The 23,134-nt window shown below is 41.8% G+C and overlaps 1 protein-coding gene across 1 annotated transcript in view; it reads right to left on the bottom strand.

Annotated features, from left to right (window-relative positions):
* MUSK (muscle associated receptor tyrosine kinase) overlaps positions 1 to 23,134 on the bottom strand; it is a 331,368-nt gene that overhangs the window by 233,441 nt on the left and 74,793 nt on the right. The window contains exon 2 of the mRNA XM_069745513.1: positions 8,222 to 8,348. Coding sequence (XP_069601614.1) covers positions 8,222 to 8,348 — 127 coding nt within the window. The remainder of the gene's footprint in view (positions 1 to 8,221; positions 8,349 to 23,134) is intronic.

Genomic DNA, 23,134 nt, shown 5'->3' on the forward strand with positions numbered 1-23,134 from the left:
GACCACAATTGGAGAGAGAGAGAGAGAGAGAGAGAGAGAGAGATGGCACACCCAGGAGTCAAGACTGGCACACAAGCAGAAAGGCCAATATTAATCTCCCACTGTTTTTTTGGTTGTTTTTTTTTTTTTTTTTTCAGGGAGACTTTAGAAATAAAAATAATAAAAAAAATATGATTTTATCAGGAAGAATTTAGAAACCAAATAAAATAAAATGATTTTTTCAGGGAGAATTTATAAAACAAATAAAAACAAAAATAGGCGTTCTATGGCCCACTGACTGAGAGATGACGCACACAGGAGTCAGGAGTGGCACACAAACCCAGAGGCCAATATTTTTCTACCAATGATTGATGTAGTTATTTTCTCTGGTAGATTTTAGAACCCAAATCAAGGAAAAAAAATATAGGCTTTCTATGGACCACAATTGGAGAGAGAGAGAGAGAGAGAGAGAGAGAGAGAGAGAGATGGCACACCCAGGAGTCAAGACTGGCACACAAGCAGAAAGGCCAATATTAATCTCCCACTGTTTTTTTTTTTTTTTTTCAGGGAGACTTTAGAAAAAAAAATAATAAAAAAAATATGATTTTATCAGGAAGAATTTAGAAACCAAATAAAATAAAATGATTTTTTCAGGGAGAATTTATAAAACAAATAAAACCAAAAATAGGCGTTCTATGGCCCACTGACTGAGAGATGACGCACCCAGGAGTCAAGACTGGCACACAAGCAGAAAGGCCAATATTAATCTCCCACTGTTTTTTTTTTTTTTTTTCAGGGAGACTTTAGAAAAAAAAATAATAAAAAAAATGTGATTTTATCAGGAAGAATTTAGAAACCAAATAAAATAAAATGATTTTTTCAGGGAGAATTTAGAAAACAAATAAAACCAAAAATAGGCGTTCTATGGCCCACTGACTGAGAGATGACGCACCCAGGAGTCAAGACTGGCACACAAGCAGAAAGGCCAATATTAATCTCCCACTGTTTTTTTTTTTTTTTTTCAGGGAGACTTTAGAAAAAAAAATAATAAAAAAAATATGATTTTATCAGGAAGAATTTAGAAACCAAATAAAATAAAATGATTTTTTCAGGGAGAATTTAGAAAACAAATAAAACCAAAAATAGGCGTTCTATGGCCCACTGACTGAGAGATGACGCACACAGGAGTCAGGAGTGGCACACAAACCCAGAGGCCAATATTTTTCTACCAATGATTGATGTAGTTATTTTCTCTGGTAGATTTTAGAACCCAAATCAAGGAAAAAAAATATAGGCTTTCTATGGACCACAATTGGAGAGAGAGAGAGAGAGAGAGAGAGAGATGGCACACCCAGGAGTCAAGACTGGCACACAAGCAGAAAGGCCAATATTAATCTCCCACTGTTTTTTTGGTTGTTTTTTTTTTTTTTTTTTCAGGGAGACTTTAGAAATAAAAATAATAAAAAAAATATGATTTTATCAGGAAGAATTTAGAAACCAAATAAAATAAAATGATTTTTTCAGGGAGAATTTAGAAAACAAATAAAACCAAAAATAGGCGTTCTATGGCCCACTGACTGAGAGAGAGAGAGAGATGGAACGCTTAGTACTGGCACACAAGCCCAAAGGGCAATATTAATCTCCCTTTTTTTTTCCAGGGAGAATTTCTAAAACCCAAAAAAAAAATAAAATAGGCTTTCTATGGCCCACTATTTGTGAGAGAGATGGGACGCTCAGGACTGGCACAGATGGCACGCTCAGGACTGGCACAGAAGCCCAGAGGCCAATATTAATCTCCCTTTTTTTCTGGGAGAATTTATAAAACCAAAAAAATATTTAAATAGGCTTTCTATGGCCCACTATTTGTGAGAGAGATGGCACGCTCAGGACTGGCACAGATGGCACGCTCACAACTGGCACACAAGCCCAGAGGCCAATATTAATCTCCCTTTTTTCAGGGAAAATTTATAAAACAAAAAAAAAAAATAAATAGGCTTTCTATGGCCCACTATTTGTGAGAGAGATGGCACGCTCAGGGCTGGCACAGATGGCACGCTCAGGACTGGCACACAAGCCCAGAGGCCAATATTAATCTCCCTTTTTTTCAGGGAGAATTTATAAAACCCCCCAAAAAAATAAAATAGGCTTTCTATGGCCCACTATTTGTGAGAGAGATGGGACGCTCAGGACTGGCACAGATGGCACGCTCAGGACTGGCACAGAAGCCCAGAGGCCAATATTAATCTCCCTTTTTTTCTGGGAGAATTTATAAAACCAAAAAAATATTTAAATAGGCTTTCTATGGCCCACTATTTGTGAGAGAGATGGCACGCTCAGGACTGGCACAGATGGCACGCTCACAACTGGCACACAAGCCCAGAGGCCAATATTAATCTCCCTTTTTTCAGGGAAAATTTATAAAACAAAAAAAAAAAATAAATAGGCTTTCTATGGCCCACTATTTGTGAGAGAGATGGCATGCTCAGGGCTGGCACAGATGGCACGCTCAGGACTGGCACACAAGCCCAGAGGCCAATATTAATCTCCCTTTTTTTCAGGGAGAATTTATAAAACCCCCAAAAAAAATAAAATAGGCTTTCTATGGCCCACTATTTGTGAGAGAGATGGGACGCTCAGGACTGGCACAGATGGCACGCTCAGGACTGGCACAGAAGCCCAGAGGCCAATATTAATCTCCCTTTTTTTCTGGGAGAATTTATAAAACCAAAAAAATATTTAAATAGGCTTTCTATGGCCCACTATTTGTGAGAGAGATGGCACGCTCAGGACTGGCACAGATGGCACGCTCACAACTGGCACACAAGCCCAGAGGCCAATATTAATCTCCCTTTTTTCAGGGAAAATTTATAAAACAAAAAAAAAAATTAAATAGGCTTTCTATGGCCCACTATTTGTGAGAGAGATGGCACGCTCAGGGCTGGCACAGATGGCACGCTCAGGACTGGCACACAAGCCCAGAGGCCAATATTAATCTCCCTTTTTTTCTGGGAGAATTTATAAAACCAAAAAAATATTTAAATAGGCTTTCTATGGCCCACTATTTGTGAGAGAGATGGCACGCTCAGGACTGGCACAGATGGCACGCTCACAACTGGCACACAAGCCCAGAGGCCAATATTAATCTCCCTTTTTTCAGGGAAAATTTATAAAACAAAAAAAAAAATTAAATAGGCTTTCTATGGCCCACTATTTGTGAGAGAGATGGCACGCTCAGGGCTGGCACAGATGGCACGCTCAGGACTGGCACACAAGCCCAGAGGCCAATATTAATCTCCCTTTTTTTCAGGGAGAATTTATAAAACCAAAAAAAAAAATAAATAGGCTTTCTATGGCCCACTATTTGTGAGAGAGATGGCACGCCTAGGGCTGGCACAGATGGCACGCTCAGGACTGGCACACAAGCCCAGAGGCCAATATTAATCTCCCTTTTTTTCAGGGAGAATTTATAAAACCCCAAAAAAAATAAAATAGGCTTTCTATGGCCCACTATTTGTGAGAGAGATGGCACACTCAGGACTGGCACACAAGCCCAAAGGCCAATATTAATCTCCCACTGTATTTTTATCAGGGAGAATTTATACACCCCACAAAAAAAAATACAGAAAAATGAAAAGGCTTTCTATGGCCCACTATGTGAGAGAGATGGCACACACAGGGATGGCACTCTAGCAGAAATGCCAAATTGCCAATCTTAATCTCCCACCAAAAAAAAAAAAAAAAAAAAAACAGGGAATGTCCTACAATTACTATCTCCCTGCCTGCAGTAATCTCAGCCAGGTATGGCAGGCAGCTACTATCTCCCTGCCTGCAGTAATCTCAGCCAGGTATGGCAGGCAGCAATAAGGAGTGGACTGATGCACAAATGAAATAAAAAGTGTGGACAAACAAAAAAGATAGCTGTGCAGAAAGGAAGGAACAAGAGGATTTGTGCTTTGAAAAAAGCAGTTGGTTTGCACAGCGGCGTACACACAGCAATGCAGCTATCAGGGAGCCTTCTAGGGCAGTCCAATGAGCTACAGCGCTGAGGGGAAAAAAAAAAAAAAAAAAACTTCCACTGTCCCTGCACACCGAGGGTGGTGTTGGACAGTGCAAATCGCTGCAGCACAAGCGGTTTTGTGGTTAATGGACCCTGCCTAACGCTATCCCTGCTTCTGACAAAGCGGCAGCAACCTCTCCCTAAGCTCAGATCAGCAGCAGTAAGATGGCGGTCGGCGGGAACGCCTCTTTATAGCCCCTGTGACGTCGCAGACAGCAAGCCAATCACTGCAATGCCCTTCTCTAAGATGGTGGGGACCAGGACCTATGTCATCACGCTGCCCACACTCTGCGTTTACCTTCATTGGCTGAGAAATGGCGCTTTTCGCGTCATTGAAACGCGACTTTGGCGCGAAAGTCGCGTACCGCATGGCCGACCCCGCACAGGGGTCGGATCGGGTTTCATGAAACCCCGACTTAGCCAAAAGTCGGCGACTTTTGAAAATGTTCGACCCGTTTCGCTCAACCCTAATGGTGACCACATCACATTTGAAATGACTTTAAGGAGCCGATATGACAGAAAATGTCCAAAAGTGACACCCGTCAAAGTATTCAAAACCACATTCAAGAAGTTTATTAACCCTTCAGGTGCTTCACAGTAATTAGTGAAAAAATGAAAAAAAAATTTTTTTTCACAACATTTTTAATTTATTCCCATTTTTTTTCTATTTTCACAAAACTAACAGGAGAAAATAGACCACAATATGTATCGTGCAATTTCTCCTGAGCACGCTGATGCCCCATTAGTGGGGAAAACTGTTTTTTGGGCGGACAGCAGGGCTCGGAAGGGAAGGAGCGCCATTGGACTTTTTGAACACAAAATTGGCTGGAATCATTAGCTGACAATATGTCCCATTTGGAGAGCCCTCTATGTGTCTAAACAGTGGAAACCCCCCACAAGTAACCACATTTTGGACACTAGATACCTCAAGTAATGTATTTAGATATATAGTGAGCATCTTGAAGCCCCATGTGCTACACAGAAGTTTATAATGTACAGCCGTAAAAATAAAAAATCTGAGTTTTCACACAAAAATGTTCTTTTAACCCCCATTTTTTTATTTTCACAAAGGTAACAGAAGAAAATGGACAACAAAATAAGTTGCACAATTTCTCTTGAATATGCCAATATCCCTTATGTGGGGGAAAACTACTGTTTGGACGCATGGCAGGGCTCAGAAAGGAAGGAGTGACATTTTGGAATGCAGACTTTGATGGAATGGTCTGCTAGTGTCATGTTGCTTTTAGAGTCCCTGATGTGCCTAAATAGTGGAAACGCACCACAACTGACCTCAGTTAGGAAACTATACCCCTCAAGGAATTTTAATCATGTGAAAAAATGTATTCATACAAGGTAAGGTTTATTCTTTGGGTCGGTGCGATTACAGCTATACCAGATTTAAACTTTTTTTTATGTTTAGCTGCTGTCACAAACTAAACTAAAAAACCCTTTTAATTGCTCTTCTCCACATTTTGAGAGCTATAATTTTTCCCCATTATTGCCAATACAGTTATGTGACAGCTTGATTTTTGCGGGACGAGCTGACGTTTTTATTGGTTCCATTTTTGGGCATATGACAATTTTTGATCGCTATCTATGCTAATTTTTGAGAGGCAGAATGAACAAAAACCAGTAACAGTTTTTTTTTGTTAATGCCGTTCCGCTTGTGGTAAAATTGATATGGCAGTTTTATTCTTTGGGTCAGTAAGATTACAGCGATATCACATTAATTTTTTTTATATTTTGGTGCTTTTACATAATGAAAACTTTCATAGAGAAAAAATATTATTTTTGCATTGATTTATTATTTATTTGATAGCTTCAACTTTTTAATTTTTCCACTGATGGAGCTGTATTGCAGATTATCTTTTGCAGGACAAAATGGCATTTTCAGTGATACCATTTTTATTTACAATCATCTATTAGATCGTATTTTATTCCACATTTTGCTCAGTAGAATGAAGAAAAAGAATATTTATTTGCCCTGTTTTTTATTTTTTGTGGTGTTCACTGAAGGGGTTAACTAGTGGGTTAAACAGCAGGGAACGGTGCTGCCACCGCTCCTGGCAGTGAGACCCAGGTGTCAGCTGTTAATATCAGCTGATCACCCAATGGCGATTGGCACAACTCCTGGGCATGCAAAATCGCCATGACGAACTCAGTACGTCCAAGGTCAGGAAACACTTCCTGACCATGATGTATTGGGCACTTCCAAGGTCAGTAAGGGGTTAACCCAGGTCAATAGATGACATAAACCTATTACCAAAATTACCTTTACAGCAATCAGGGGAATTGAAAGGGAATCTGTCTCCCTTGTTTTTTTTTTATGTAATCTGACAGCAGCATATGGTAGGGACAGAGACCCTTGTTCTAGTGATGTGTTATAGTATACTGGGGCACAAGTTATGATACAATAACAATTTTCTCTGCTGCATATCTAGCATAGCTCATTTTAAAACAAGAAAACATGGAGCACATAAACCACAAAGAAGTATATCAGAATTGTAAAAGATATGTTTTAATTAACAAATAATACATGATCAATAATGCAAATATAAATACCTATACTGTATCAACAAAGGTTGTATCAAGTTACAGAGCTGTTCAGATCGGGTCAGACAGGTACACCAGACAAAAATGGTGTCACCCCACAAGCATGAATATACTAAGAAAACTTTCACATTATCCTTATCAAATACATAAAGTGACAATGCATTCAATTATACCACCAGTAAAAAATGACCAGCTCCAGCACAACACAGGGTAGGCAGAAAGTGCTATGTATCTAATAAGTTAGTGACCATCAAAAATATTGTCCCCATAGGAGGCACAAGAAGTCATGTCATTATTATCTCTTACCCATATTCACAGTCGTGGTTATGACACGTGCCCCTACGCACGTTTCGCCATGGCTTCCTCAGGGGGCCAGGAGGAAGTGTGTTATCGAGCAAGCTGCACCGACGCCTGTGTTCCGCTTGCCCACCCGAATATATGGCTTAGTGAATCCACCTCTCTAGGTGAGTCTAACCAATTGTATTGAAACAGCAGAGCACAGTCTAGTAAGTGTAATCAGGGTCTCTGCTCCTACATTAGGCTGATCTCAGATTACATAGCAAAAACCTAGTGACAGATTCCCTTTAAAAGAAGTTGTCAACTAGTGGACAATCCCTTTATAGGGATATTCTTTTTGGTCCATTAGATTGTGCTGCATTAAAATAAGTAATTCAGCAGTTAGGCCGGCGTAACACTAGCAGTATTTGGTCAGTATTTTACCTCAGTATTTGTAAGCCAAAACCAGGAGTGGGTGATAAATACAGTAGTGGTGCATATGTTTCTATTATACTTTTCCTCTAATTGTTCCACTCCTGGTTTTGGCTACAAATACTGAGGTAAAATACTGACCAAATACTGATAGTGTGACGGCAGCCTTACTTACCTTCTCCATCTTCAGTGAAGTCTCCCCCGATTCTACAGTGTTTGAGTTCCAGCTGCAGCGGTGACATTAAAACTAATAGTTCAGCATATTGATTCAGCGCTCCTCATCAGTAACAGATTTTCATGTGGCCTCTTGGCAAAAATAATTGCCTACTCCTGTGCTAATTATCATCAGAATTCTGTGTGCTAGTAGTATATAACTCCAATAGTGAGAGAGGACTAGGGAGATTAGGGATATATGTTATTAAGATATATTTCACAACGTTTGGGTTTCTTATAGTTATTGGCCCAAGCATGAATAAGGTCTTATACAGACGTCCATGGATCTTGTTCCTATAATGGACCGCAATGCATGGACTGGTTATGAATCTCCTGACCTGAGCATGAGAGACTCAGAAATATATGAATATATATACAGTATATACAGTATATATGTCATGCTTGGGTCAGGAGACTCGCAGCCAACCCGTGCATTGTGATCCGCAATCAGACCAAGATCCACGAACATACATGATCCCTAAAGCTGAGCTAATAATATAATGTGTTATCAATGAAATCCTAATTTATTTGAAATTGAGATTTTATATCTACTAACAGTAACACTACGTCACCTGCATAGTGTGTACTACACGGTTTTTCTCCATTAGACATGCATGATGTATTGTGCCAAAATATTTGTTATCATTCACACCAATAAAGTAAATAACCATTCAAATAATTTTGAGTTCTACACATGAAAGGCTTACAGACCTGATAGGAATGTTATTGCGTGTCCATGTGATTTCCGACTGAGGATATGAATCAACCGTACACATGAAAGTGGCGACATCTTCTACTAAAGCATCAAGTGTTTCAAGGGGAGTCGTGATGAAAGGAGCTACATGGAGAAACACAGAATTAATGTCACATTCATGAAAGCAGCACATATGCTGAAATAAGCGACGTCAAAAGAAGGAAGGCACACTAAATGGAACATCATTCTGCTGACATACTTTAACTCTGCACTGTTCAATCCTGATATATCAACGGCATTATAGATTCACCAATATTACCAGCAATTCAATTGAAAATCATGTTATCAACATTTGCTTTATTGTTCTGTTAATAAGATAGACATGTCCCCTTTACTGTTCTGACCTGACCGAGTTGCAAAGTATCAAGTTCGAGTTAAGTTTCCTGAAATTGGTGGTTTAGCGCAAGTTTGAAAACTTTATCGGTAAAATTAATTTTAAAACGTCCGTCGGAAGACTCAGTAAGGCTGGTTTCACATTTGCGTTTAAAAACGCAGCGTTTTAAACGCAAATGCATTTGGTGAAAAAACATGTTTAAACGCGTTTAAACACTGCGTTTTTTAGGCGCATGCGTTTTTGCATGTTTTAACACAAACGCGGCGTTTTGGCGCGTTTACATGCGTTTTTTCCTGCGTTTGCGTTTTTGAAACACATGATGAGAAGTGTGTGAAAGCTGCCAATCATCAAAATCAACTAGAAAACCCACTATATACAGAAATACTTAGGGTTAGGGTTTGGGTTTAGGGTTAGGATCCCTAGTAACCCTAGGGATCCTAACCCTAACCCTAACCCTAAAACACAAACTCTAACCCTAACCCTAAAACACAAACTCTAACCCTAACCCTAACCCAAACTCTAACCCTAACCCTAACACAAATTCTAACACAAACTCTAACACAAACTCTAACCCAAACTCTAATGCTAACCCTAAAACACAAACTCTAATCCTAACCCTAACCTAAACTCTAACCCTAACACAAACTCTAAGACAAACTCTAACCCTAACCCTAACCCTAACACAAACTCTAACCCTAACCCAAACTCTAACCCTAACCCTAACACAAACTCTAACACAAACTCTAACCCTAACCCTAACACAAATTCTAACACAAACTCTAACAGAAACTCTAACCCTAACCCTAAAACACAAACTCTAACCGTAACCCAAACTCTAATCCTAACCCTAACCTTAACACAAACTCTAACACAAACTCTAACAAAAACTCACAAACTCTAACCCTAACCCTAATCCTAACACAAGCTCTAACCCTAACCCTAACCCTAAAACACAAACTCTAACCCTAACCCTAACCCTAGGGATCCTAACCCTAACCCTAACCCTAGGGATCCTAACCCTAACCCTTAGGGTTAGGGTTAGGATCCCTTAGGGTTAGGGTTGGGGGTGGCTTTTCAGTGTGTATTCTTGTGTTTTTCTATAAAAACGCATGGAAACGCATGTGCTTAAAAACGCATGCGTTTACATAGACATCAATACGTTTTTTTTGCCGCAAAAAAACGCATGCTTTTTTTGCGGCAAAAAAACTCAGCTAAAATTACTACATGTTGCATTTCTGCAACACAACGCATGCAGAGAAAAAACGCATGCATTGTCAAAACGCGTCAAAACGCATGCAAAAAAATGCATGTGTTTTTAATGTTAAGTATAGGGGGGAAAAAAGCATGCGTTTTTTTGCGCAAAAACGCAAAAAAAAAATGCTAATGTGAAACCAGCCTAAGTGTGTTGAGGCATGCTATGCAATACAAAACTCAATAGACTCCAAGGAGAATCCAGAGTGTAACGCATATATTTTCTGGGAAATTAGAGGCCGTTTAGTTATGTGATTCGCAGCAAATTTATTTGCCTCAAATTACATTTCTTGGGAAAATTTGTTAAAGCTAGTGAATCCAAATTTCTAAAGATCTGCTCACCTCTAGGTAATATCGTATAATAAAAATAATTGTAGAGAATGATTAAAGCAAAGCAGCTGTCATCTATGACAATATTTTGCATTTTTTTCTAATAATATTTTTAGCAGCATTGTTTGAACATTAATGTCTAAATTCAAATGTTCCTACAAGAGATAAGCCACCGTCAAAAAATTTTGCTAAGCGCTTTTCTCCATTCTGCTTATTTCTAACATATGCATGTTTAACAGAAGCATGTGCATGTTGGATGGATATTTGGTGGCCAAATGACAATAAGGGTATATTCACATAATGTAGTCATGATGATGTATTTTTTTAAATAGCTAGAAAAACATAACAAAATATATAGTTAACCAAACTGTGTGAATAAAGATTGAGGCCAGTTTTATGCGTCATTGTCTTTGTAAGTGTTATTTCAGGTTGTTTTGCAGAAAAAAAAAGAAAATAGCCATGTCTTATTTTTAGCCCCGTTGTAATGCAAGACAATGACACCATGAAAAAATGAATAGCACACAGATATCATTTGAGAGCTGTCCGTATCTTTTTTAGCTTAATGAGAAGCTGAAGTTAGGAAAATTTATACTTTTTTTATACAAGAACAGTGAAGTCAACAAACATTATTAAAGCTGACAAGAACCAAAAATGGGTCCAGAATACAGATGGGCAAACATGAATAGTAAAGTTCAGGGTCTATACCGAACACGGACTTCTCCAGGAAGTCACAGCTGTTGGCTCACACTAGAAACCGCAGCTCTGTGACCAGCAGGAATAATTTTACTGCCGATCCGAGCTCTTGTTTGCTGCTCTGTCATGCAGATGACAGTGTGCCAAAAAGTGGATGCTCGGCCCCCCAATTCATCTTAATGGGGTCCCGGTTTGGGTTCGAGTACCATTCTAGTACCCCAACCCAACTTTTTTTTAGATATTTGGCCGAACCCACCGAACCCAAACACCCATGGGTTCGCCCATCACTAGTCCAGAACAATGAAAAGACATTGACTTTATGAGAAAGAAAACTGATATATGAAACTAACCTCACTGCTCGATTCATCGAAGCTTTTCTGACCTCGAATGGGATAGTACGTCCGAGGTCAGATCCCCTGCTTTGTACTAGTAACAGGGACATTATGAAACAGTGGGTCTCCTAAACTGTTGTAACCTATGCTGTGAGTGGATGAGCTGCCAAGAATTATGATGCACTACAATACCCCTTTCATAAGATGTCCAGGGGGGACTCCTGAAAAAATGTTGCATTGAATTCAAGGCCAACCCTACTAGCAATTCATATGCACCCCAATAAGCCTTTGAACCCACATACTGGATGATGCCCCTGAAAATCCACTTCACAACATGCATTTTGTACTCCCGTACTCCTTTGTTTTACACATTGGCAGCAAAGCCAGCCAAGCTGCATAGTCAGTCATTTGCACCCCATTACGCCTTGGAACCCACATACTGGATGGGCCCATGAAAATCCACTTCACAATATTCATATTACATAGTAACATAGTAACATACCGTAGTTATAAAGGTTGAAGGAAGACTTTAAGTCCATCTAGTTCAACCCATAGCCTAAAGGTACCGTCACACTGAACGATATCGCTAGCGATCCGTGACGTTGCAGCGTCCTGGCTAGCGATATCGTTCAGTTTAACAGGCAGCAGCGATCAGGATCCTGCTGTGACATCTTTCCTTGTTGTTAGGTTATTCTTGGTTTAGGTATGCTTTTTATACTGTTTAGTGTAGGCTTATTATGGCCTCTTTTACAGGTTATTACAGATACTTAGATGCTTGGGTCCTATTATTATATAGGTTCTTAGGACTGGCTCATTAGGTAGGTGGATAGGCCACTTCGGCTCTTGGATATTGTTAGCCTTTAGTACTGGCTCATTAGGCAGGTCAATGGTTTTCTATTCCATGCTGTGGTTATTTTTCTTCCTTTACACTACATTTATACGTCCTCGGCCTGCTCCACCTCCTTTTCGTCTTGGGTTTATATCGTCTTTATAGGGACTATTTATTGCTGTGGGTTATTATGCCTTACTGTACATGTTTTACTTATTCATGGAAATTGTAATAGCACTTTATATTAACATATAGGCCTTGATATTATGGGATGTTGTAAGATATAATAAAGTTGGTTTGAATCATTCTAGACTTATGTTTAACATATTTATATTTGTGTGTTGTGTATGTGGTTGTTTGTGGTGAACTCTCCGGAGAGTGCTCGATGTATGATTGGATATACATGGTGTATGATCTATTAACCCCCTCCCCCTCCCTTCCCCCGTGTCTATCGGGGCTATGCCTGTTCGCCCTTGCCTTTTGGCTCACATCTTATACATGCTATATGAGGTCTTTACTTATGGGTGCTATCTGGAGACCATCAGGCAATCTGCCTGTGCGTCCGTCATGGTCCTTATGGCGGCCTATCTGTATTCAGATTTAGGCCATTTGCTGTGGATCTTTCACATAGGCTATTGTTTGGCTATATACACCTATGGTGGTTTGAGCCGTGCATCCCCTATATGTTTTCTTTGGGGGCTGGGTGATTTTTGCGGTGTTATTTTTGTCACCGCTTCATCCATGTCTCTTTATATTCCTACATGGGCGCATTTTTCCTCCGTGTCCCGATTGGGGGCGGAGTTTGGCTGGTATGCCGGCTCCATGGATATGCCCGGCTGTGGTTTCCATGGTGCCGGCTTCAGCGTCTGTGCGGCTTGCTATTAGATGTCCGCGCAGGCGCCTGCTCTCCTGTTCTCTTGATGGGAGGTGGAGCTTTATTTATGTGCGCTGTTTCAGCCGTATGTTCTACTAGCGCTCTCTATGTCGTGCGGCTGCGCGAGTCTCCTGCTCCTTCCGGTTGGCCGTGCTCTGCACACCGGTACGTTGTTTTTTTATTATGTCGTATGTATATAAGCTCTATATCTGTGCCTCTCTACACACTCCCTGAGGAAGCCCAGTTCGCCGGGCGATACGCGTGGGACATCAGTTTACACCAGGTTGTATGCACATTTGGATCTCACTATGAGTCTTTATACGTGCTGCTCATATGGCTGATTGTTTCTCCTTTGTCCTGCTTACTTTAGGACTTTGGTTACCAATCTAGCCTAGGCCATGTATTTGTGGGGATATATTTATTTTCCCCTGCTGGATCCATATTAGTGGCTTCTACTCTGTTATAGCCGCATGGGATATCATCATATGAGCCAGTTAGGTTAGGTTTTGGTGGTTGCCTTATTTTGCATACTATTCAACCTGTGATGTTTTGTTTTTGGTTTTTAAGTATGTTTTATTTATTCTTTGGTGTGTTTTAGGTGCATTAATAAATTGAATTTTTCTTTATACATTTGTTATTATTTGGATGGTGTGCATGTCATGCAGTGATGCTTTTTCTACATGTTTTTTCTGGTTCTGCTTATTACTGCTCTTTGCACCCTCCTAGCTTATGTTACATTTATATAGCTGTGCGCCTTGCCTCTATTCTAGTGACATCGTTGGTCGGCGCAGAAAGTCCAGAACTTTATTTCGTCGCTGGACCTCCCGCAGACATTGCTGAATCGCCGATTCAGCGATGTCTTCACTGGTAACCAGGGTTAGCATCGGGTTATTAAGCGCAGGGCCGCGCTTAGTAACCCGATGTTTACCCTGGTTACCAGTGTAAATGTAAAAAAAAAAAAAACACTACATACTTACATTCCGATGTCTGTCCTCTCCGGAATGGGAGAGGACAGACACCGGACTTCGCATCGTTGGTCGCTGGAGAGCTGTCTGTGTGACAGCTCTCCAGCGACCACACAGCGATGCTGCAGCAATCGGGATCGTTGTCTAGATCGCTGCAGCGTCGCTTAATGTGACGGTACCTTTACCTAACATACCCTAACACGTTGATCCAGAGGAAGGCAAAAAAAAACCATGTGGCAAAAAGTAAGCTCCACTTTGGGGACAAAATTACTTCCCGTCCCCACATATGGCAATCAGACTAGGTCCCTGGATCAACGCCCTATCAAGGAATCTAATATATATAAAATATAACATTATACTTTTCAAGAAAGGCATCCAGTCCCCTCTTAAATTTTGAACTCCCATACTTCTTTGTTTACACAGTGACAGCACTGTCTGCCCTGCTGTATACCCATATGCACCCCATTACGCCTTGGAACCCACATACTGGATGGGCCCATGATAATCCACTTCACAACATGCATTTTGTACTCCCATACTCCTTTGTTTCACACATTGGCGGCAAAGCCATTCCTTCTGCATAGTCAGTCATATGCACCCCATTAGGCCTTGGAACCCACATACTGGATGGGCCCATGAAAATCCACTTCACAATATGCATTTTGTGCTCTGCAGTTCCTTGTTTTACACATTGGCACCAAGGCCAGCCCTGCTGCATAGTCTTATGCACCCCATTACGTCTTTGAACCCACATACTGGATGGACCCATGAAAATCCACTTCACAATATGCATTTTATACTCCCGTACTTCTTTGTTTACACAATGACAGCAGTGTCTGCCCTGCTGCATAGTCATATGCACCCCATTATGCCTTGGAACCCACATACTGGATGGACCTATGAAAATCCACTTCACAATATACATTTTGTGCTCCGTACTCCTTTGTTTTACACATTGGCAGCAAGGTCTGGCCTGCTGCATAATTAAGTAAATAAGACAGCACACTGCAGCGCCAGAACACGCAAACTCGAAAAACGAAATCTGAACTGCACCACTGCACTAGAAATACGAAAAATGAGAGCCCCAGTGTGCTGCCTTATTTACTTAACTATATACGAGTTGGCGACTCTGGGTTCAGCACCTGTTCACACTGAGTCTATGTTTGGATGTGCCGGTCAGGTTTTTGAAATGTATTCTCTGGCCTTCTGGTCGTGCACTCCGCCTCCTAGCTTCAGGTGTTTTAATTACAGCGGGTCCAATACCCCTCCACAGAGAGAGAGAATTTTAGTCTAGTAAGAGGTTTTCACATGTACCCATTCAGATGGAGACGTTTATTCTCAGCGAGGTAAGGCAGGTTTAGGACCTGGTATAGGAGAGATGCCGTGGCGGGGCTGCCAGGTACACATAAAATTGGCCATTTTTATGCGCTAGGGGCTCTCATTTTTCGTATTTCTAGTGCAGTGGTGCAGTTCAGATTTCGTTTTTCGAGTTTGCGTGTTCTGGCGCTGCAGTGTGCTGCCTTATTTACTTAACTATACACGAGTTGGCGACTCTGGGTTCAGCACCTGTTCACACTGAGTCTATGTTTGGATGTGCCGGTCAGGTTTTTGAAATGTATTCTCTGGCCTGCTGCATAGTCATGTGCACCCCATTACACCTTTGAACCCACATACTGGATGGGCCCATGAAAATCCAATTGTATTTTTTAATGGTATGATTGTTCCCTCAATTTTATTGCAAAGTTCAAAATTCAAGGAATAGTATGATTGAATAGTATGAGTGCGTACACTTTTGTATATGTTAACATACAAAGGCTAAGTACATATAAGGATTAAATACATATAATGATTAAGTATATATAAAGATTAACTACATACAGAATACTTACATCATCACAAAGAGGCTTTTAAACATCTTCCGTCTGGAATATCAGAGAAGCAACACCAAGACAGAGAACCCCTGTGAGATTACCTACACTGCATGGGCATCCCCAATTATGCAGGTATCAGCACACTATACATGTACAGGTACCCCAGTTTTGGCATCTGTGTTAGTCATGCTTCTCTGGTCTTATATAGTGAATAACACTATGTAGTACCTCTAGTTTCACCCACACCTTCAAGTGGCCACTTGTCAAGGTTGGATGAAACTGAGATATCATGGAGTCATCAGACTAGGGGCCATAAACCACTAGAATATAAAAGCCACAAGGATTTAGATCAAATCACCACAGACAGAGTTTCAGTAAACCTTAATGTTTTACAATGACAAACAGCAAACATATAGAGGCTTAGAGCTGTTTGTGAAGTGAATAAACAAACATTTCTCAAGATTGTGTCACTATGAGCATTTTTTGTCACATCTGTAAATGTTTTACAAGAAATGCAGCTATGTAATTGTCTGAATGCATTCGGTATACAGTATTTTAATCTGGATTCCAAATCGCCATTTATATATTCGCCATTTGTACATTTGATGCATTCTCAAGGAGAGAATCTAATATAGTGGACAAAGAAATATTTGTAATGAACTACTGAGCAAAACAAACAGCATTGCTTTATCAAATTTATATGAAGTGTATTGTGTCCAATTTGAGCAACCAGGCAACATAAAAGTAGCTTTTCAAGTGAGCTCTTTAAGGTACACAAATGTTATGAATTCTTTGCCAGCAAGTATGTGGTTTCACCAATGGGGGTACCTTTTTTAAAAATATACTATTGCCATCACAGCCCCCTAGCCAAAAATTCTGTGACCTATAACAGAACAGAACACGTTCACCCATGTCATGTAGTCGGAGATAAGGAAGAGACATTGCAGGAAACAGAGTTAAGAAGTAGCCCAATGTAGGGGCTCTGTGACTTGTAATGGAGTGCATGAGCTGGCAAACATTTAGCCAATGGGGTCCTTTTTATAATAAATAAAATAGTGCCAGCACAGCCCCCTTGCCCAAAATTCACTGGGCTATAACAGTACAGAGCATGACCGCCCTGGTCATCTAGTGGCAGGTAAAGAAGAGACATTGCAGGAGACAGAGTTAAGAAGTAGGCCCAATGTAGGGGTGTGGGTCTCTGCGACTTGTAATGGAGTGCCTGGCCTGACAAGCATTTGCTCATGGGGGTAAATTTAAAAAAAATATTTCATGTGAATCATAGACACCCTTTCCAAAAATTGACTGTCTGTAGCAGCGCGGAACACGTGAACCCTGGTGATCTAGTGGTGGAAAATGATGAGAGGTGGAGGAAGACCTCATTAAAACATACCCCCAAAGTTGCGTTTCTCCTGTACTTGTATTGTCCATACAATAAGTGCTTATGGGCTGACAAACATTTCCACAAGGGGGATACATTTATTAAAAAGAATAATCAAAAGAGTAAAAGGTAGACAGCACCGCCAATTTCACTGGATCTAAGCACCTTTAATGCAATGTGTAGATTGAGGCTGTGCCTTCGGATCTCTGGTGCTCCTCAGAAAAAAACATGTGTATACCGTCCATAACAAGAAGGAAAAATAAGTAGCACTCACCGATCCTTTAAAACAGTGTTTCCTTTATTCAGTCACAGTAAAAACTTTTCATGGCCCGGAGTGTGAGGGCAGGAGTGTGCAGGTGCTGACAGCTACCTTTTTTTCCTTCTGGTTATGGATATTTATTAAAAACATACTATGGGCATCCTATACACCCTTGCCAAAAAATTAACTGTCTGTAGCAGCACGGAATACATGAACCCTGGTGATTTAGTGGAGGAAGGTCTCATTAAAACCTAGGCTTAATTAAAAGGATTGTGTCTCCTACACTTGTAATGCCCATACTCCAAATGCATGGGCTGTCAAACATTTCCCCATGGGGGGGGTATTTTTTTTTTTTTATTATTTACGGGCATCATAAACACCTGGCAAAACTGTAAAGTAGTTTCCTACACAGTTGCTGCTGGGAAGGCGCTTTTTTTTTTTTTAAATGGCGGACGAATCGTTGGATGAAGTGATCAGAAAAAGGGGCATGATGATGATAGGAATGGGAACGTACATGATTAATAACAGCGGTGGCTATGGGAGGTATGAGATCCAGGATACAGCCTACAATGATTAGTCGTTTAGCCACCACCAATTACCAGAATGTGTTTCATGCCAATCAGAAGATCAGTGTAACAAATATGCGTGTTTGACTCGGCCTAAAAAATGCCTGTCAAAAATATGTTGCCAAAGACGCACGTGTCTGTCTAAAGGGCAAAGTGCAACATGTTCGTGAGATGCTGAATTAGAGAAAACAGATCAGTGTTGGAGGAAAAACAAACAAACTGATGGGTGCTCGTGAAAAAATACATTTGAGGCCTGTCCCACACGTCCAGATTATTCCGGTACCGGAAAAATCGGTACCGGAATTATCCATGTCCGTGTGTCCGTGTGCTCACGTGGCACATCAGTGTGGCACACCTGCGGCATCCGTGTGCCGCCCGTGTGCCGACTGGGTACCACACGTACCCTGCAGGAGACAGCGCTACAGTTAAGCGCTGTCCCCTGCATCTGGTGCTGAAGCAGCCATTCATTTCTCTCCAGCAGCATTCGCTGGAGAGAAGATATGAAAAATCTTTTTTTTTTGTTGCTTAAAAAAAGATCCCTGTCCCCAACCCCCTCCCACCCCCTGTTTCCCCCCCCCCCCCTCTGTTAATAAAATACTTACCCGGCTCCCTCGCTGCTTCCTCTCCTCGCCGCAGCTTCTCCTGTATGAGCAGTCATGTGGTGCCGCCCATTACAGTGATGAATATGCGGCTCCACCCCTATGGGAGGTGGAGCCGCATATTCATCACTGTAATGGGTGGAACCACGTGACCGCTCATACAGGAGAAGCTGCGGCGAGGAGAGGAAGCAGCGAGGGAGCCGGGTAAGTATTTTATTAACAGCGGGGGGGACGCACAGGGGGAGGGAGGGGGTTGGGGACAAAGATCTTTTTTTAAACACCAAAAAAACAAAAAAAGATCTTTCAGATCTTCTCTCCAGCGAACGCTGCTGGAGAGAAGAAATTAATGGTGGCTTCATTGACTTTAATGGGTCCGTGTAATACGTGCGCTCCCACGAACACTGACATGTCTCCGTGTTTTCCAAACGGACACGCGGTCTGTGAAAACACGCTGACATGTGCAGAGACGCATTGATTTTAATGTGTCTACGTGAGTCAGTGTCTCCGGTACGTGAGGAAACTGTCACCTCACGTACCGGAGCCACTGACATGTGAAACCGGCCTAAAGAGGAGTGCACCGTCCGTAACTATAAACACACCAGTGGCACAAGCTTCTTCATCTTCACCCATACATATTACCAATAATATCCAAATGTCACAGTCAAAAATTATTTGTTCTAGTGTAAAGAACACTGTTACAGGAATGCCACTAAACGTAGATAACCACTACCCTGGGAGCACCAGATTTCCTCTTTACAAGATATGAACGATGATGACGACTTTGAAATTTACCACATCCACACCAAGAAGCTGAAGATCACAGCTTCAAAAAATGTGGAAAAAAGGCCTGAAATGTGTGGAAAATCATTTTCTCTTAGGCAAACTTTCCCTCATACTAAAGTGGTACCAAATGATGCATACACAGCTCTCATGTCTGTTTAGCGTGAGATGGTTGAAAGATGATGTATTCTGTTTTGTCCATGTCCACTTTTTGAAAGCGAGCAGAAAAGAAGGAGGAAATATTGTGAAGACGTGTGATTTTGGTCACTAAGGAGGTGATGTCAGGTACAAATAGGTAGATCTGCGTGTCATCGGCATACTGATAATATAGCAAACCTTGCCATTACATCAGCTGTCCCAGGCCAAAGGTGTAGATGAAGAAGAGTAGGAGTCCCAGAACTAAGCCTTGGGGAACACCGAAAGACCAGAGTCGAAGTGAGGAGATGGTGTGGGAGAGGCAGACACTGAATGTCCATGTAACAGCCTGGTAGTTTTTCAAAGACTGTACCAGTAAACCCAAAAAGGCCATTTGCACCACCAGCCATTCCTGCAGCAGCAGGGGTAGCAAAAATCCCATACTAACCACCACAGCATGATCAGGCACATGGCAGCAAAGCACCTGACTTTGTTGGTTGAACACAAGGCTCTATGAACAGTGTCTACAGGTGATACCACTGCTTCTTCCACCACTCTATGGGTGGCATGGTGGCTCAGTGGACAGCACTGCAGCCTTGCAGCGCTGGAGTCCTGGGTTCAAACCCCACCAAGGACAACATCTGCAAAGAGTTTGTAGGTTCTCTTTGTGTTTGCGTGGGTTTCCTCTGGGCACTCCGGTTTCCTCCCACATTCCAAAGACATACTGATAGGGAATTTAGATTGTGAGCCCCATCGGGGACAGTGATGATAATGTGTGCAAAATGTAAAGCGCTGCAGAATATGTTAGCGCTATATAAAAATAAAGATTATTATTATTATTCTTCCGATATTGTGCGTGCAAGCCAATCCACTGTCCATGGTGCATTTTAAGATGCCTCATGCCCTGCATCTGCAGTTGCACACTAACTCAAATAGCACCATGAACAAGCACGTCTACGTCCTTGTCCCAGCGCAGCGTTCAATTGTCCATACCCCAGTCCTTGGAACGCAAGAGGAAATACGCAGCCAACGCCACAGTACTAAATTCACACATTTGTCATCTGCTTGAGCTGGAAGTATTGCATTTTAGGCCCGTGGTAGGCGTAAGCTTTCTGCAACCTGATGGCGGTGACCATCACAAGGTGCTCGTTACCCAGCCACCACAATTTTTCCCGGTCTGCTGTCACGACATCACACAAGCAAGCACGTGTCCCACAACATTACCTGTGCCCTCCACAATGCTGTTTTTGGGAAAGTCCACCTAACCACAGACACGTGGACAAGTGTTTGTGGTCAGGGATGGTACATCTCACTAAAGGCACACTGGGGTAACATAGTGGAAGCCTGGACCCAGTCTGACCTTGGGATGGTGCACATCCTTTAAACCCTAAGTATTGCATTCCCTACGTCAATCTGGGTTGCCCCCACAGTCTACAGCTCCTGCACCTCCTCCTCCTTCGCATCCTCTTCAGCCTCCATCTCCAAAAGTAACACATCAGTCACAAGCTGGAAGCACTGCTGCACTGCCTCAGCCAAGCGGCAACAGGCTGTGCTGAAGGTAATATGCTGTGACCATCTGCATAATGATGAAGAGTTGTGGACAGCTCTGAAAGAGCAGGCAGATCTTTGGCTGACACCACTCAACCTACAGCCAGGCATGGTCGTGTGTGACAATGGCTGGAACCTGGTGGCTGCTCTGTGTTGAGGCAAACTCACACATGTGCCATGCCTGGCCCATGTGCTTAACCTCATTGTTGAACGTTTTCGGAAAAGTGACACGAAGGTGCCAGCTCTGCTAGGAAAAGTATGAGGCTCTGCGTACCCATTTTAGAAAGTCAGCTATAGCTTCATCCGCCCCTTGCCTTGCTTCTGCAGCACTTGCAGCTTCTGGCTCACTGACTGGTGTGTGATGTCCTTCCCATGCATTGGAACTCTATACTGTATATTTTGGAAAGGATTTGTGAGCAGAAGAAGGCAGTTGTTGACTACCAGCATCAACAAGGCCATTGGTATTCAGTTCTAACTTCACACATAAGATCTCAGGAGTCGACATGGATGTCAGACATATGTATCATTTTCCAAAACTTTGAGGAATTCACCAAGAGCGACAACGACGCCATAATTAACATCTCCATCATGCTTATCGGTGTTCTAATATTAATATTTATAGTTATTTATATAGCCTCAATATATTTACAGTTTCAAAAACAACAGTCCTAAGTAACGATAACAATGATACAATAATTACACTTTAATAAAACTACCCTGCTTGTGCCAGTTTACAATCTACACTAAATAGCAATGATAACAAAAATTAAACCCCCCAAAAAAACTGCATGTGACAACTTACAATCTACAATGAGGTGGGGGAGATAAAAACTACAGGGGAATGTATTTACAATGATGTATTTACAATGATATTACTGAGATTTGTCAAAAGTCATGGAGGCCTGAGGACAAGGAGGAGGAGGAGACCATCGTCAGTTGTCCTCTTGGTGAAGACATGGAAGTATCGACTGTTAGCAGTCTTGTATGTATGGCTGAGATTATGTTACGCTGCCTTTCCCTTCAGCCTCGCGTTCTCAAAATCTTAGATGACAGGCAATACTGATTGTTGACAATTCTAGACCCATGCTACAAGGAGAACTTTATTTCTCTTATTCCAGAGGCAGACAGGTGAACTGCAATGCTGGAGGACCATAGGGCCCTTCTTGCTGAACTATTAAAAAAATTCCCACCTGAAAACGCTGGCAGAAGAAGTCACAGTTCATTGGCCAAGCAGGGAGTACAGGTGAGAGAGACGCAACTCCAATCCAGCAGAGGCAGTAGAACACTGACAAAGTTTGGGGACAGTTTTCTCAGAACCTCCTATCGCCCTGGCTCTGAGGCATGGGGGATTCTCACAAGGAGTGCTTTGTTTGGGAAAATGCTGAGGGAGTACCTAGCTGACCGTACCAACGTCCTCTGTCATTCCTCTGTGCCCTTTAATTATTGTTTTGCAAAGCTGAACACGGAGCATAAACTGCCTCTCTCTAGTGCGAACGTGCTCTGTACTCACGGTCATGGAGTGCACGGTGCCTCGCTCTCTGGCGGTCACTGTGAACATGACTCCTCGCTTTCTGGCAGTACCGCTTTTATTGTCGGGAGCAAATGCCTTCTTAATACAGAGACAGAGTGCAACATCGCCCAAGCGTTCACACTCTGCTCCTCAGACTGTATATGTGCGCAGTGATTGCCTCTAGGCAGAAGATGATGATGGTGGTAGTAGTAGTTGGAGCATTTAACACAGTGATGAAGCAGCCATAACAACACTGTTCGATATGTGGCCTGTATTTTCTAATTTTTTAAACTAAAATAGTGTACCAAACTAGGGTAACACAGCAATTAAAGCTGAATGTAGGCCTGAATTTCCACAGTTTGTTGGCCACAAATACATCAGACATCTGAAAGCGATAACACACTGCCAAATATGTGGCCTGCATTTTTTTAAATGCAAAATAGTGCTGTATATAAGTAGAGTAGCAGACAGCAAAAAAAGTGGTAAACCGGCCTACAATGCCCAAACTTGGAGCACGCAGATATATGAGGCCTGTCACGGAAATATCACACTGCCATATATGTGGCCTGTATTTTTTGTAATGCAAAATAGTGCTGCATATAAGTAGTGTAACAGA

This window comes from Ranitomeya imitator, chromosome 1, assembly GCF_032444005.1.
Source record: "Ranitomeya imitator isolate aRanImi1 chromosome 1, aRanImi1.pri, whole genome shotgun sequence".
NCBI lineage: Eukaryota > Metazoa > Chordata > Amphibia > Anura > Dendrobatidae > Ranitomeya > Ranitomeya imitator.